Below are 14,432 nucleotides of genomic sequence, written 5' to 3'. Positions count from 1 at the left end.
ATCACAAGATTGCAAAATCAAATATATGGTCCACTAAACCCTCCTTTGCATTTTCACTATCATTCAAGGCTTCTTTATGGATCATGTTTCACACTTCATGTATATGCAACAATGTGTATGATCAATGCTTTAAAAGTACTATTATTGCGTTTGCTACACATCATGCATACAGAGCCCAATAACATCCGACATGGTATCAGAACCCAGGTTAGAGTAACGCCTCATCATGTGGCCTCTCGGCTCTAGGGAGAGTTGAGGTCACATTGTAGAGACAAGTATTCGTCATATGAAGTCCCGGTAATATAGTACATAGGAGCTTAAGTTTAAGTTGGTGAAGGATGAAGGCCAATTTAAAATAGGCAAATATATTGGGTCATAACCCTTGTGGAACCTGTTGCCTGGTAATCATTTCCTCTGCTTTCTGTCCTTGTAATCTTGCGCAAACATAGTTATATGCCGACAGTGCACATGCTTCATTGTGCATGAGTACCTGTTCTAGGCACTATGAACACAAAAAATAATTAGCCCTGACTTGTTTTTATGATTTGTGCGCAAGGTGTATTTGTTACATTGGACTAGATTAAGGGTTTGTCAGAGAGTTATGGTAAGAGCAGGAAGACAAGTAGAGCAGGACCTGCCTGGCCATGACTGCGGTTTCTGAGTACTCGGGTCTCTTTGTTGATGATAATATCCATTCTTCTACAACATATCTGATTATTCATGTTTTCTTAATTCTATCATTAATTCACAATCTAATATGATCTTGGTATTCAGAAGTTTCAAACGCTTGTCTCGCTGCTATATAATAAAATTGAGGCTGTTTGGCTGAGATTAAAATTGGGACTTATGACTTATGAGTAACTTTTAGAAAGAAAAGTTTATAAAAATGAAGTCACTGAAAAAAGTACATCAAACTAACTTCTGGCTTTAACTCAGTTTGTTTACTTATTTCTAACTTTAAGTCGACTTCTGACTTATTACATAAACAGACATTTTTCAGCTTAAAGTCGAAAATGACTTAGGTAAGCACACTCTAAAAAACAAGGAGATTACATAAGTCCTTCACCACAGAGAGCATAAGACTTGAAGCCTTCAACACTGGCGTTAATCATTCAGTTTGTTTAGTTTCTCAGTGTCATAACTCAGAACTATTCTCGAGGTACGATAGATGTAACAGTCATCTGGTTGCCTGATGAAAAATTGGGGTTGCTCAATAAGTGTTCTGTTTCATGCAATCTTCGCTCTATAAAGAAACCAGGTTTCTTAGGATGAGGCAGTGTTGTGTTACTGCTCAACATTTGAACCACTTCAGACATAACTGGTCTGTCTATTGGATCTTCTTGAACGCACAGTAGTCCAATTAAGATAACTCTAAACACTTCCATCTGCTTACTCGACTCCAGGATTAGCTCATCGATTAGTTCTACGAGCCTGTCTTCGTTATAGCACTTCCATGCCTATAAGTTAACAAAAAATTGGCAGTAAAGGCTAAACTAACCGAATAAAAGCATTATGTTGGGATTTCATGCTTACTTACATGTCCGAGTAGGTTTAAGCTGTGATCTGAATGACTGAATAATCTGTTCTTTATTCCGCTTACTATCTCTATAAGTAAGACACCAAAACTATATACATCGGATTTGACTGAGAACTGTCCATCACCAGCATACTCCGGAGACATGTAACCACTGCAGAATGTCAAATGTAGAAATATCACTGACCAGTCATGAAAATAGGAAGCAGTAAGTTATGTTGCAGAATCGTAGAACTCCTTACTATGTCCCAACAATTCTTGATGTATTTGCTTCTGTTTGACTTCCACTGAAACGTCTCGCCATGCCAAAGTCTGAGATCTTTGGATTCATCTCATTATCAAGTAAAATATTACTAGCTTTAAGATCTCTATGAATGATCCTTAGCTTTGAATCTTGATGAAGATATAAAAGTCCCCTAGCAATGCCATTTATTATGTTGTACCGTCTCAACCAGTCCATCGACTTTCTTACTTTTTCATCTGTCAATTTGTCGCCAAATAAATCATACTCATTTTCATTAGCAGAAACTTTTGTGATATCTGAACATATTGTCAGTTCTGGACGTACCAAAAATAAATGAATCTAAGCTTTTATTCGCCATATATTCGTAGATTAAAATCCTTTCTCCTTTCTCTGTGCAGCAACCAAGAAGTGTCACTAAATTCCTGTGCTGAAGTTTTGCAATACATGAAACTTCATTTATGAACTCGTCTAGTCCTTGACCAGAGTTCTTCGAGAGCCTTTTGACAGCTATCTCTTGTCCATCACTGAATATTCCCTGAAAGCAATTACTGAAACTTGTTAATTTAATTCTTCCACAACGTTTATACTAATGCATAGCTTCTCCATTCATGATTTCATATCTTCATATGTGCTCACTGCTCGGACTTGCATCATATATCCTTAATACTTTGTGCTACCATATAGTGAGACATCGTTAATTCTAGTACTAATAATGAAGCGTTACATGTTGTGCATAAGCGTATTCACCTTGTAGACAGGTCCATAGCCGCCCTCTCCAAGCTTATTGTCCCGGGAGAAGTTATCCGTGGCATGTACAATTCTTTTGAAGTCAACTAATGGCAACTCCCAGTCTTCACTCTGTATTTTGTTCAGAGCAATACCTTCTGAAGTTAATCTTAAGTTTTCTGCAATGTGTCAGGTAAATACAGTGATGCACAGAGATAAGTATTAAAATGCTTAATATGTATTCTTTGTATTTAGAAGTAAGCATATTCATATACCCCTACAGGAGATGATCTTTACCAGTGATTGCTAATAACAATCTGTGTGCGTTTTTTTATAGTGGAAAGATAAAAACCCTAGGATGGCTGACTAAAGGCCACCTGCATTCATAGTATTATGTCTTTCGGCTAAAAATAACCGTGGAAAGTTTGTTATAACAATCACTTGTAGGAGATACATAGCCCTGTATGAGAAACTATAGTTGTCAGTAATACTATTGCTACTACTCGCATCAATATACCTTCTCTCCTTTTTTTCAACTTCCTTGATAAACAAAAGAATATCGGAGCAAGTATCATTACTACCAGTACTCCAGGAATCCATATATGCCTCTGTCCTCTGGACCTCCGGCCATCCCATTCCCCTGCATTGCCACCAATGAAGAACAAATTAATGTTTTCTTTCTATTATTTATAATAAGAAGTGTAGAACCTTAATAATTAAAGAAGTAGTTATACCTATTTCAGATGCTGGCATCCTTACATATATATCTTGTCCATGTTCTTTGTAGCCTACAAAATCAATTAGATCACTGAACCATAAGATGCATCCACTTCCACCACTTCTAGTATCAGCATTCGCGTAAGCTGAACAAGAGCAGTTCTGCAGGCACACCCTCCCACATTCATGAAGGCTAATTCTCATGTCATACCATGAATGTTGCGTGTCTGGCAATTTCACACCAGTATATTTCACAAACCCGTCAGTGCTGCAGTCTTGTAAATTCTTACGAATACATCCACCAGACCAGTCTGATGCTTCCCACACCATTGGAAACTTGGGTACAAATCCTCTCAAACATTCACACCTTAGTAAGTCATTACAAATTCCATAAGCACCACAAAATGCATAACGATCACAGTTATTTACCACTTGGGTAAAATATATCATCCATATTTGATTTTCATAATTCCATACAAGAATCCTTCTTTCTCCTGTTGGCGTCAGTGTAAACCTTATATCAGCAGTATTATGGACGGTATCAAACTGATAGTACACTTCCCTCTTATTGATAACAAAATTTTCTGTATACATTCCATTTGGATTATTATCCGAAGAGCCACTGAACTCGTGACCATTCCATGGTCCAGTCCTAGACCATGTGTCAGAACCTTTGAACACAAAAAATTGCGGAAAACCACTAGGAACAAGCCGGTGAATGAAACTCCCTGTGGAGGGATCATCATCACTTTTCCATGATGTAGTGTACCTGTCTAGGCCGGCTACCAAGTCCAATCCAAGCTTCATGCCAGGTAGCAAATTATTTCCAGGATAATCAAAACTCTGCCAAATAAATCCATCCTTGTTAATATTATGATCATCCCTTAAAACAAGATTCCCTGAATCTAGTAGCTGTGCAACAGGATTCTTGACAGACACAGAAATATTTGTAGACCATATTATACCATCAACCGTTTGCAATATAATTCCCATGGTATCAACCCGAACGACGCCTAAGGTATTCGTGACAGGAGCATCCCTGTTAGCAACCCATACGACCGTCCCGTTAGATTTTTTCTTGTACCAGATTCCCAGATATCTTTTTGTAGACCTGCCAGGGCTGAAAAATCCCAGTTCGAATTCTCCATCAGCTGATGTTATGGTGTCACCATCAACAATAACCTGGCGTCCATCACTCATGGTCTGGTTGGCTCTGATGGTGTCTACTGCTACGGAGTTCATCAAGATAGATGACAAAGTGGAGCAGAACAACAGAATCATGGTAGTTGAGTTCATTGTTTTGCTTAGCCACATTGGTTGACTAGTTTTAGTTATACTGTAAGAACTAAGAAGGTTGACTAGCCAATAGTCACCGACGGTCCGGAAACGAGACATGTGGCAAATCCAAGAAACACTCACATTTCACATTTTTAACTGGATTCAAACTTTCAGAATTCTCGTAGGCGGCCGTAAATGAGTCAAACTGTTCCTGAGCTACTCGACCTTGACTAGTTAACTATTCGAATTTGATTCGGAAATAGTCAAGCCAATCGAGTTATTTGGATAATTTACCAACCCGAGTTCAAACTTCAAATTACTCGGTTTATAAAGTTTGCGACCCTTATTCAGCCTCTATTATTTTTAATTTTTTATTATAAATATATTTTTAGGCCCCATTTGTTTTGCGCTTAACCGAGCTGAACGAGGTTTATATGAGCGATTCATATGATTAAGATTATTTGGTGGACACACTTTACTCTGCTGAATCATTCATAGCCAGCTGAGTCAGTCATTTCAAAATTCTTAAAAGAATCATTCAGAAATATGCTACATTCTACACGTGCTGTTAATACCACTGTAAAGCACTGTCCGTCAAAATGTCCGTCTTTTATAAAAAAATGTACATTTTTTGTTTATTTGTTACATATATATGTAATAATTTTAACACAGATTTTGTTTATTATAATAAATTTATCTAAAAGTAATATAATAATAATTTTAACTATATAAATCTTTTGAATATTAATATATATAATATGTTTCCATATATTTTTAAATTATTTTGATATTATGAAACATCAAGTGATATATTTTCTCTGCAGATTTGTATAATTTTGTTATGTTAAAATAAATTATCATATATATAATATATTATTCAGATATTTCGAATTTAATTTTTCAAACAATATTATTGGTTCAGAATTCAGATAGATTATTCATTCAGGTCATTTAGATATCTTAATCATTCAATTCAGATTTGCCAAATGACCCCTTATAAAAATATTTAATATTTTATTTATATTTTATATATTTAATCGAGTCGGACTCGAGCTGAACAGATCATATTTTGAGTTTTGGCAATATTTGGTGAATTAGTTCGAGCTTTCGAGCCGAACACAAACATATGGAACTGTTTACGAGCTAAGTTTCGAACTTGAAATTAAAAGATTAATTGAACTCGAGTAATCCGTACATTAGTTATGAAACTAGTAGCATCACAGTTTTCCTTCACATAAGTATTTTTTGTTGTTAATGTACAAAACTATCAGTTACATCATATAAGTTCTTATATAAGCTCTTAGAAAAATTACCGAAACATACCAGAAGTCACAGAAATTCATCAAAACTTAAAACACTAATATCCCAAAATAATTGGTATGACTAACAACATTGATAACTAAATAATCCATAAGAACTCGTCTAAAAAGGATTAGATATCAATTTTATTAAAAAAAACCTGATAAAACAGAAGATAGGATGAGAAAGAGAAGGGGTTTAATTGATAAGATGACGAAGGTTGACAAAAAGAAGGTGTTTAATCGATAAGATGACGAAGGTGGAAGGTCCAAGAATGAAGAAGTGTCGATGAAGATCTTAATTTTGAAAATCGACTCGCAAAACAAATTTCTGATTGCCTTCTATTTTAATTCGGACAATATTCTATTATCTATATGAGTTTAACGTATATCAAAAATAAAATAAAATACAGTACTTAATCTATTTTTATACTAATAATTTAATGAAAAGTTAACTCAAAAAATCATAGCGACCAATAATTTCTTCAATTTAAAAGGACTTTCCCCAGCCTATAAAACCAACATAACGTGTAGAACAAAAACAATCTACCCACTCCGCCTCTTCATTCTCTCCAATTCCAGGTATGCATATTCCAAACTACAATAATTATTTCATTTTTTTTATTTTTTCTTTCCTTATATTTATTCTATTCGTTAGGGTTTTGAAACTGACTATTCACTACTCTACACTCTTGTAGCCGCTAGGGTTTTTGAGTGAAACGATGTCGTTGAGACCCAACGCGAGGACCGAGGTTCGTCGGAACCGCTACAAAGTCGCCGTCGATGCCGATGAAGGTCGGCGCCGGCGAGAGGACAATATGATCGAGATCCGGAAGAATAAGCGGGAAGAGAGCTTGCTTAAGAAGCGTCGAGAAGGCCTTCAGGCAAATCAGTTCCCTCAAGCTCCTGTCGTTGAGAAGAAGGTACTTCTCAAGCTTCGCTTCGATGTTTTTGTTGGATTATATTGATTTATTTGAATTTGTGGTTGATTAAAAAACGTGATGATACTAGTTTTGGTGTAATTGTGTTGTCTAGTGCTTTTGAGTTTAGTTTCGAAGATTTTTCTGGTTACATGTGGAATTTGTGGTTGATTTTTAATATGAGATTAAGATTTAGGTTTTAATTGTGTGGATGTATGCATAGGAGTGTGTGAAATTTGTGTATGACTGGTTTGGAAGTTTGTATCAACATTTCTGGTTGATTTAGGATTGATATGTATCGATATTTCTGGTTGATATAGGATTGATAAGCTAAAGATTTTGGCAAAGATTGTTTGTATATGTAGGATTATGTGGAATTTATGTTTAATCGAGTTTCAAAGTTTATATTGATTATGTGGTGTTTGTGGTTGATTTAGACTGACAAGTTTAAGACTTAGGTTAAAATCAGGCTTACATAGTGCTTTGGGTTCAGTGTTGAAGTTTTTATTGGTTATATGCAGTTTGTGGATGATTTAACACTTAAGATGTAGGTTCAAATGTGTGTTGCATATAGGATTTTGTTTTTATCTGGTTTATTTTAATGAACAGATTCGACCAGCACTGAGTTTTCTATATGTTCGTAGTCAAAATACTGTTTTTAGTGTTAGAGAATGTTATGTATGTGAACTACATACAAACTGTGTTTTTGTATTCAGATTATGTGGTGGTTTAATATCTATAAATAGTATTCAGTTTAGTGAAATTTGGAGCCCTCTCTCTGTTCTCTTTTATATATTCATGTGTGTGTACACCTGGATGTAAGTATCTAATCTATTGCTAAGATGGTTTCTAGTCGAATATGACTGTAAATGTATATTCAACGAATAAAGGAAAATTTTAATATACATCATTCTGACTGTGCTGATAAATTGATAATACTTGACAAATATATTAAATTTGTCTGATGGTCAATTGTTTATGCAGTTGCAATTGGAGAGTATTCCTGGTATGGTTGCCGGGGTGTGGTCCGATGATAGTAATATGCAGCTGGAGGCAACCACTCACTTCCGAAAATTACTTTCAATAGGTATTAAAAGAAGCATGTAACTTTGTCGATTATTTCTGGAATTATGATCGATGCAATTATGTAAGACAACCTTGAGTATTTAACAAGTATTAATTGACAGAGCGGAGCCCTCCAATCGAGGAAGTCATTCAATCTGGAGTTGTTCCACGTTTTGTGGAGTTTCTCATGAGGGAAGACTACCCACAACTACAGGTTTGTGATATCTTGTTTTCGTGCTATATACTAGATGTATTTTAGTTCTTTCTACTTCATACCAATTTAAATGAGCTTTTTGCAAAAAAATTTATATTCCAAATTAGCTGATCCTTTTCTTCTTTCAATGTATAATTACCAACAATCTTCCAAAGTTAGCCCTTGTTATATATCATTTCCATTGTAGCCTCTTTGAAGTTAATATAATAAGTATGGGTAGATGTAGAAAAATTTACAAGTATTTAAAAGTGGTGATTGACCACGGGTCATTCCTATCTTTCTTATAGTTTGAGGCTGCATGGGCTCTCACAAATATTGCTTCTGGAACCTCTGAAAATACCAAAGTGGTGATTGACCACGGTGCTATTCCTATCTTTGTGAAGCTTCTTGGTTCTCCAAGTGATGATGTTCGGGAGCAGGTGCCATTTAAGAATTAGTGATCCATATATGTATATATATTAATGAATATTATATCCTTGTGAATGTCTTGGATAATCCTTTTTTAACTTGTAGGCTGTTTGGGCATTGGGAAATGTGGCTGGTGACTCTCCTCGATGTCGTGATCTTGTCCTTGCTAGTGGTGCTTTGCCGCCTTTGCTGGCTCAGTTGAATGAGCACGCAAAACTTTCTATGCTAAGAAATGCTACCTGGACGTTATCGAATTTTTGCCGTGGCAAGCCACAACCTCCTTTTGAGCAGGTTGTTTGTGGGTCTGTCTTATAGGTGTTTGATTACCTTTTTTTTTCCCTTTCTGATTGTGGATTATTGAATAGTTTATCTGGGGTTATCTTGCAGACTAGGCCAGCACTTCCTGCTCTCCAGCGCCTTGTTCATTCTAATGACGAAGAGGTGCTGACAGATGCATGCTGGGCTCTATCATATCTCTCTGATGGTACTAATGATAAAATTCAAGCTGTCATCGATGCAGGTGTCTGTCAACGTCTTGTTGAGCTTCTTCTGTAAGTGTTATATAATAAAAAATCCTGATTGAACACTTCTGTTTGTGTGCATGTTTGAGTTTGATACTTTGATCTCATTGTGTTATATGGTGTTTCAGTCATCCTTCACCATCGGTTCTTATTCCTGCACTTCGAACTGTGGGGAACATTGTGACAGGGGATGATGTCCAGACTCAGGTATGGTCTGAACTAAGATACACCAGTTAGAACGAACATGAAAACACCAACTAGCTTATAAAGTTGATATGAAACTGGCTCTTTAATGTGTTTTTCTGGAATTCAGATGCTTAAGTGATTTATGTGGTTTTGCTCAACATTTTGTCCGTCTTACTTTACAACAAGACTTTGATGCTTAATAATAGCCCCTTTTATAGGGGGTAGTTGCATTAGTATAACCTAATATATACCGTAAGCTGTCATTTTATTAAATTCACAATTATGCTTGGTTTATATCTGGTTTGAACTATATAATTTGTGTGAACTGTTTAAGTTCATTTTTTGTTACGTCTTTGTAATTGCAAAAATAATATCTACAACATGAACATATAATATTTCATTTTTGTACTTCATTTTCTTATCTATTAACTGGTAATTAGTTAAGGTGTCTCCTGGCCAGACAAGGTTGTTGGTGTGTTTCAGTTATTGTTTTGTGAATGTGGTTTTCAATTTGTTACCAGTACTAGTACTGCGAAGCACACACTAAGAACTATGAAAGGTATTAAAATATAAGAATAAGTATGTAATGAATAACTATAGTAAGTTTTTCATTTGAAATGCCGACAACCATGCAGAAATATTCCATAAAAAATCGCTATAATGCTAAAATGTAGATCGCAGAGGAAAACGATATCTAAAAGAATTGTGTGCAAGTTGTCCCAAAGATTTGCACTTCTGTTAATTATTCGGTAATCAGTATTGGACTTTGTGCTCGTGTACGAATAGGAATATTTGGGTGAAACCAAAGTTTTTTCACAGGCTCTAATTCAAGAAATAGGCATGATTTCTGCATTAATTGATTTCCTTGTGGAAGACGTTTGATCTGCAATTCTGCATGTCTGGTTATTAGCGACTAACTTGTGTAGATCCAGCCAAGAGAATTTAGTCTTAATGGCAAATCGATTTAGTCTTGATGACAAATGTTAAGCCTTTGGAAGGCCACTTGTTAGAATATTGCTAATCAGATAATAAAAATATTACAAGGGTCTTTATGGTGTGTGCCCAAAGGCACACACTAACAACTACTTTTTACTTGGGTGGCAGATCTTTGTTGGTGGAGATTTTTGTGCATGCAGGGATTCATTATGGGATGAGAGTTAATAAAAATACTACACCTAATCAAAAAGGCTTTGTTAGTTGTGTCTATGGGCACACAAAACATCGATATTTATGTATGGATGTAATTTATGATGTAAAATATATAACTAATTTGAATTATTTTCTGCTTCGCTTTACCTTTACTTTTAGTTGGTGGTTGCATGCAAATAACATGGTTTAGCATATTTTTTTTGGTTGTTTTTTAAGAAGTGAATAATGCTGTGGTGTTTTCTTGTTCCAGTGCATTATTAACTTTGGTGCTCTGCCTTGCCTGCTGAGCTTGTTGACCCATAATCATAAAAAAAGCATTAAGAAGGAAGCTTGCTGGACGATTTCAAACATTACTGCTGGGAACAAAGAACAGATACAGGTTTGTGTCTATAGTGTTGCTGGTAAACAGGAGCAGAGGCTTTACTACATATTTTTTATTTATGCAAAATAGATTGCTTTGTTGCTTCCTCTTTTTGTTGAATTATTGTTTTAGAGTTGTTTTTTTGTTATATGGCCGCCAAATATATGTTAGATGTCTAGGCATAAAAAGGGGAAGAGGGAAAGAAGAACCTGAGGTTACAGTCCTTTAAAAATATTATATTTTGTATGTTGCGGAGAAGTTGTACTTTTTTGCATACTAGGCTAGGCACACACACCAGGTATCGGCTGGCCCCAAACAGTTTTTCCCCGTAAAAGGACTAGTATGTAGGCGAAGGAGCAATGATCTATAAGGGCATCTCCAATAGGCTCCTAATTCATTCTTTTAAAATAAATATAATATGCGACTCATAGCAAGTTAATATACTGAATAACGTGATAACTCCGACACTACTCTTTATACCGGCTCTCCATTTATATTTTTATTATTATTTGAGTGAAAAGTTGGAGATAGAATTGGAGAGAAATATATGCAATTGGAAGGAACTAAATATTATATTTGATGATAATAAAGTTAAGAGCGCCTAGTTGCTCTTTAAGAGAGAGGAAATAAGTTAAGAGCACCTAGTTACACTTTAAAAGAGAGGAGAGAGAGGAGGCTCTTAAATTTTTAAAGAGTCGCTAGGAGCCTATTGGAGCATCAATTTTTCACATATTTGAATGTTAAGTTAAGAGTTTGTTTGAAAAGCCTATTGGAGACTCTCTAGGGTAATTAGTCATTTAAATCCTAGTCAATGTGACATAGGCAGTATATAATAGTTGTGAAGTTCGATGCACGGATCTTAAAGACCTTGGGCCTTGTAAAACTACCATGTGAGCACCTGATGTTTTGTTTTTAATAAATGATTTATCTCGATGCGGTATATAAGCAGCTCTAGTTCTCCCCGTTTCATTATAAGCAGAACCTGAAATATATATAATTGCCAAAAATATTTGATAACTAATGTGTGGGTCGAATAATATATGTTATCGGAAAATCTGATGTATACTTAATTTTGATAAGTGCATTCCACTTGCATAATGATTAGGTGCAAATTTGAGGGACACATTTATGCATGTATATTTAGAGGCAAATATGTTGAAATTGTGTATATTCAGTACTTAAATTTGTTTTTGAAGCTTATAGCCATTTTGTGGAATTTGTAGTTAATTTAACACTGATTAGGTGCAAATTTGTGGAACACATTTATACATGTATATTTAGAGGCAAATATGTTGAAATTGTGTATATTTAGTACTTGGAATTTTGTTTTTGAAGTCTATAATCATTTTGTGAAATTTTGTGGTTAATTTAACACGGATAAGCTTAAGATTTAGGTTATAATTGTGTGTATCTATATACAGGAGTCTAATTTTATGAGAATCATTTTGGGGGACATATTCAACACACATAAGATTTTGTATATTATGTACATTGGGAATACTGTTTTCTTGTTTAGTGTATATTATATATGTGAACTACGTTTTTGTATATGAATTATGTAGTAGTGTATTTATAATATATACAGTGAATTGTGTGAGTAGGGGAGGTTTGTAGAATTGCCAACATCTTTCTAGCATGGTTATTACGGCCCCAAGTTGAGTCTCGACGCCCGACCTTTAAAAAGACCAATAGACTAGGAGACATGTTGCCTGATTAGTCCTAAATAGTGGATAAGACTTTCATAATACATATAATTACTAGATTTCATATAAATATAAATTAACGCATCAATTTTTAAAGTTTAAGCAGAAGTAATAGAATAATGAGTTCAAATTAAGCATACCTACTACACAATAACATCCAAATACCAAATATCAACCATGTCCAACCTAATATAAATTATAAAACCATATGTGATGATGAAAAACAAGCAAATATCATATCATGTTCATTTTTATCTCCTTGTGTATTGTCATTGATTGGACCGGGTGATGGTACGGTACACCATAATCATGGTTATCCTGGCGCAAAGTCAAACTTTGAGGAACTCAGAGCCGGGAGTGCCTTTGGATCGACTAGTCGTCGACTAGTTGTTTTTGCGATAACCATGCTCTCTAAACATATATCTTGGTAACTTATGTTTGGTCTGATAGATATATGTAAAATCTGGGAAAAAACTGAGATGCTATCAATCATGGTATCAACCTTGATGGCATTCCACTGGCACCATATTTAGATGCAAATATGTTTTCACACACATTCATATATGGAATACTGTGAACATATGCTTTTTACAGCGGTTGCTTTGTTAGCACTTTGAGATAATTTATGATGTTGCACATTACAAGAAGTCATCCCTTGCGGAGCTAAAATGGACTTCTCTCTCTCTACACACAATTACATATTTTTATATGTATTTATGGTACTTGTGTGTTTGTTTTTTCTTGCTTTTGGACATTATTGATATAACTTGACTGTAATAACAGGCTGTAATTCTGGCGGGGTTATTTGGGCCTCTGGTTAACCTTCTTCAAAATGCTGAATTTGACATTAAGAAAGAGGCAGCATGGGCAATTTCAAATGCCACTTCCGGTGGTAGCCATGATCAAATCAAGTATGCTTGCCTAAGCCTATGTATTTTACATTCTGCATTCCTCTTAGATTCAGCTGCAACTTAATTGCTGTTTCTATTTGTTAGGTTTCTGGTGAACCAGAGCTGTATCAAGCCTTTGTGTGATCTACTAGTCTGCCCTGATCCTAGGATTGTTACTGTCTGTTTGGAAGGACTGGAAAACATCTTAAAGGTAGGAGAAGCTGAGAAGAATTTGGGAAATAGTGGAGAAGTCAACTATTATGCTCAACTAATTGATGAAGCTGAGGGGCTTGAAAAAATAGAGAACCTGCAGAGTCATGACAATAACGAAATATATGAGAAGGCTGTTAAGATTCTGGAGACATACTGGCTGGAAGAGGAAGATGAGACTCTTCCAACTGGTGATGGCAATCAAGCTGGATTCAACTTAGGAGGGGCTGATGGAAACCTTCCATCGGGAGGTTTTAATTTTGGTTAAGGTGAGCACACCTGAATTTTTTATCCTGTATCGATCTGTTAAAAACTTCCGCAACCCCTGTTTATTAACTGATTGTTTGCGGACTTCTGCAGGGGCTTACTTTCTGTGTGGGGAAGGTTGTCGAAGTAAGCAAGGTCTAGTATGGCGTCGCGTCAGGTCAGGACCAGTCCGGTTGGGTCAGGTCGGGTCAAAGCACCACATTGTGTCTTGTTGTCATCTAACACAGCTGTTGTTGTGGCTAAAGATGAGCCGAGGTCGGTCAAGGTTTAATAGAACGTGGTGAAATAAATTTGGGGGGAGGGGGGTTGGGGTAATTGTGTCAAGAGGCATATATGTCTTGAGTTGAATGTTTTACAACCAAGTTTCAAGTTGGTTATTGTAACTTGAGTAAAGGTTGGGTCAAACCGGAGTTTTGTTCTTAGTTCTTGGTCTGTTACATAGTCCGGCATTGGCCGGGGGTGGATGGTGTATACTCTTGTCTTACGTATTGTGGGATGATGAAAGATTAATTGTGTGATGTGTTACCCTTTATATATATATATGATTTGAAACTGCTTTCTTTTATTTGCGCCATTAGCAACGGAAACGACGATGATCAAGTGTCAACAGTTGTAAGACAATTTTATAGCATGTTGGTCTGTGCGACAATTAATTAATTCTTTTAGCCAGATACTCTCGGCTTATAACTGCGCTCCCTTCTACTCGTATTTTTATCGCCAGTTTAATAATTTTAAAAGCAG

The 14,432-nt window shown here is 35.6% G+C and overlaps 2 protein-coding genes across 2 annotated transcripts; one reads left to right on the top strand and one right to left on the bottom strand.

Annotated features, from left to right (window-relative positions):
• Positions 1-838: 838 nt before the first annotated feature.
• Positions 839-4,586, bottom strand: LOC108195822 (G-type lectin S-receptor-like serine/threonine-protein kinase At4g27290). Its single transcript, XM_017362784.2, has 7 exons — positions 3,239-4,586; positions 3,022-3,144; positions 2,526-2,683; positions 2,103-2,313; positions 1,777-2,014; positions 1,538-1,688; positions 839-1,457 (listed from the first exon to the last, which is right to left on the bottom strand). Exons 1-7 carry the CDS (start codon positions 4,533-4,535, stop codon positions 1,149-1,151), a joined length of 2,487 nt encoding a protein of 828 aa, XP_017218273.2. The 5' UTR covers positions 4,536-4,586; the 3' UTR covers positions 839-1,148.
• A 1,656-nt stretch (positions 4,587-6,242) lies between these two features.
• LOC108195824 (importin subunit alpha-2) lies at positions 6,243-14,256 on the top strand. The gene is made up of 12 exons (XM_017362788.2): positions 6,243-6,379; positions 6,496-6,720; positions 7,702-7,804; positions 7,905-7,996; positions 8,284-8,415; positions 8,510-8,695; positions 8,792-8,955; positions 9,054-9,132; positions 10,511-10,639; positions 13,108-13,235; positions 13,320-13,693; positions 13,785-14,256. The coding sequence occupies exons 2-11, from the start codon at positions 6,520-6,522 to the stop codon at positions 13,690-13,692; spliced, it is 1,587 nt and encodes a 528-aa protein (XP_017218277.1). The 5' UTR covers positions 6,243-6,379; positions 6,496-6,519; the 3' UTR covers position 13,693; positions 13,785-14,256.
• The last annotated feature ends 176 nt before the right edge of the window (positions 14,257-14,432 follow it).

The sequence above is a fragment of the Daucus carota genome, chromosome 7 (genome assembly GCF_001625215.2).
Source record: "Daucus carota subsp. sativus chromosome 7, DH1 v3.0, whole genome shotgun sequence".
NCBI lineage: Eukaryota > Viridiplantae > Streptophyta > Magnoliopsida > Apiales > Apiaceae > Daucus > Daucus carota.
Note: the sequence above shows the minus strand (reverse complement) of the source record. Positions and strands in the feature narration are given on the sequence as shown.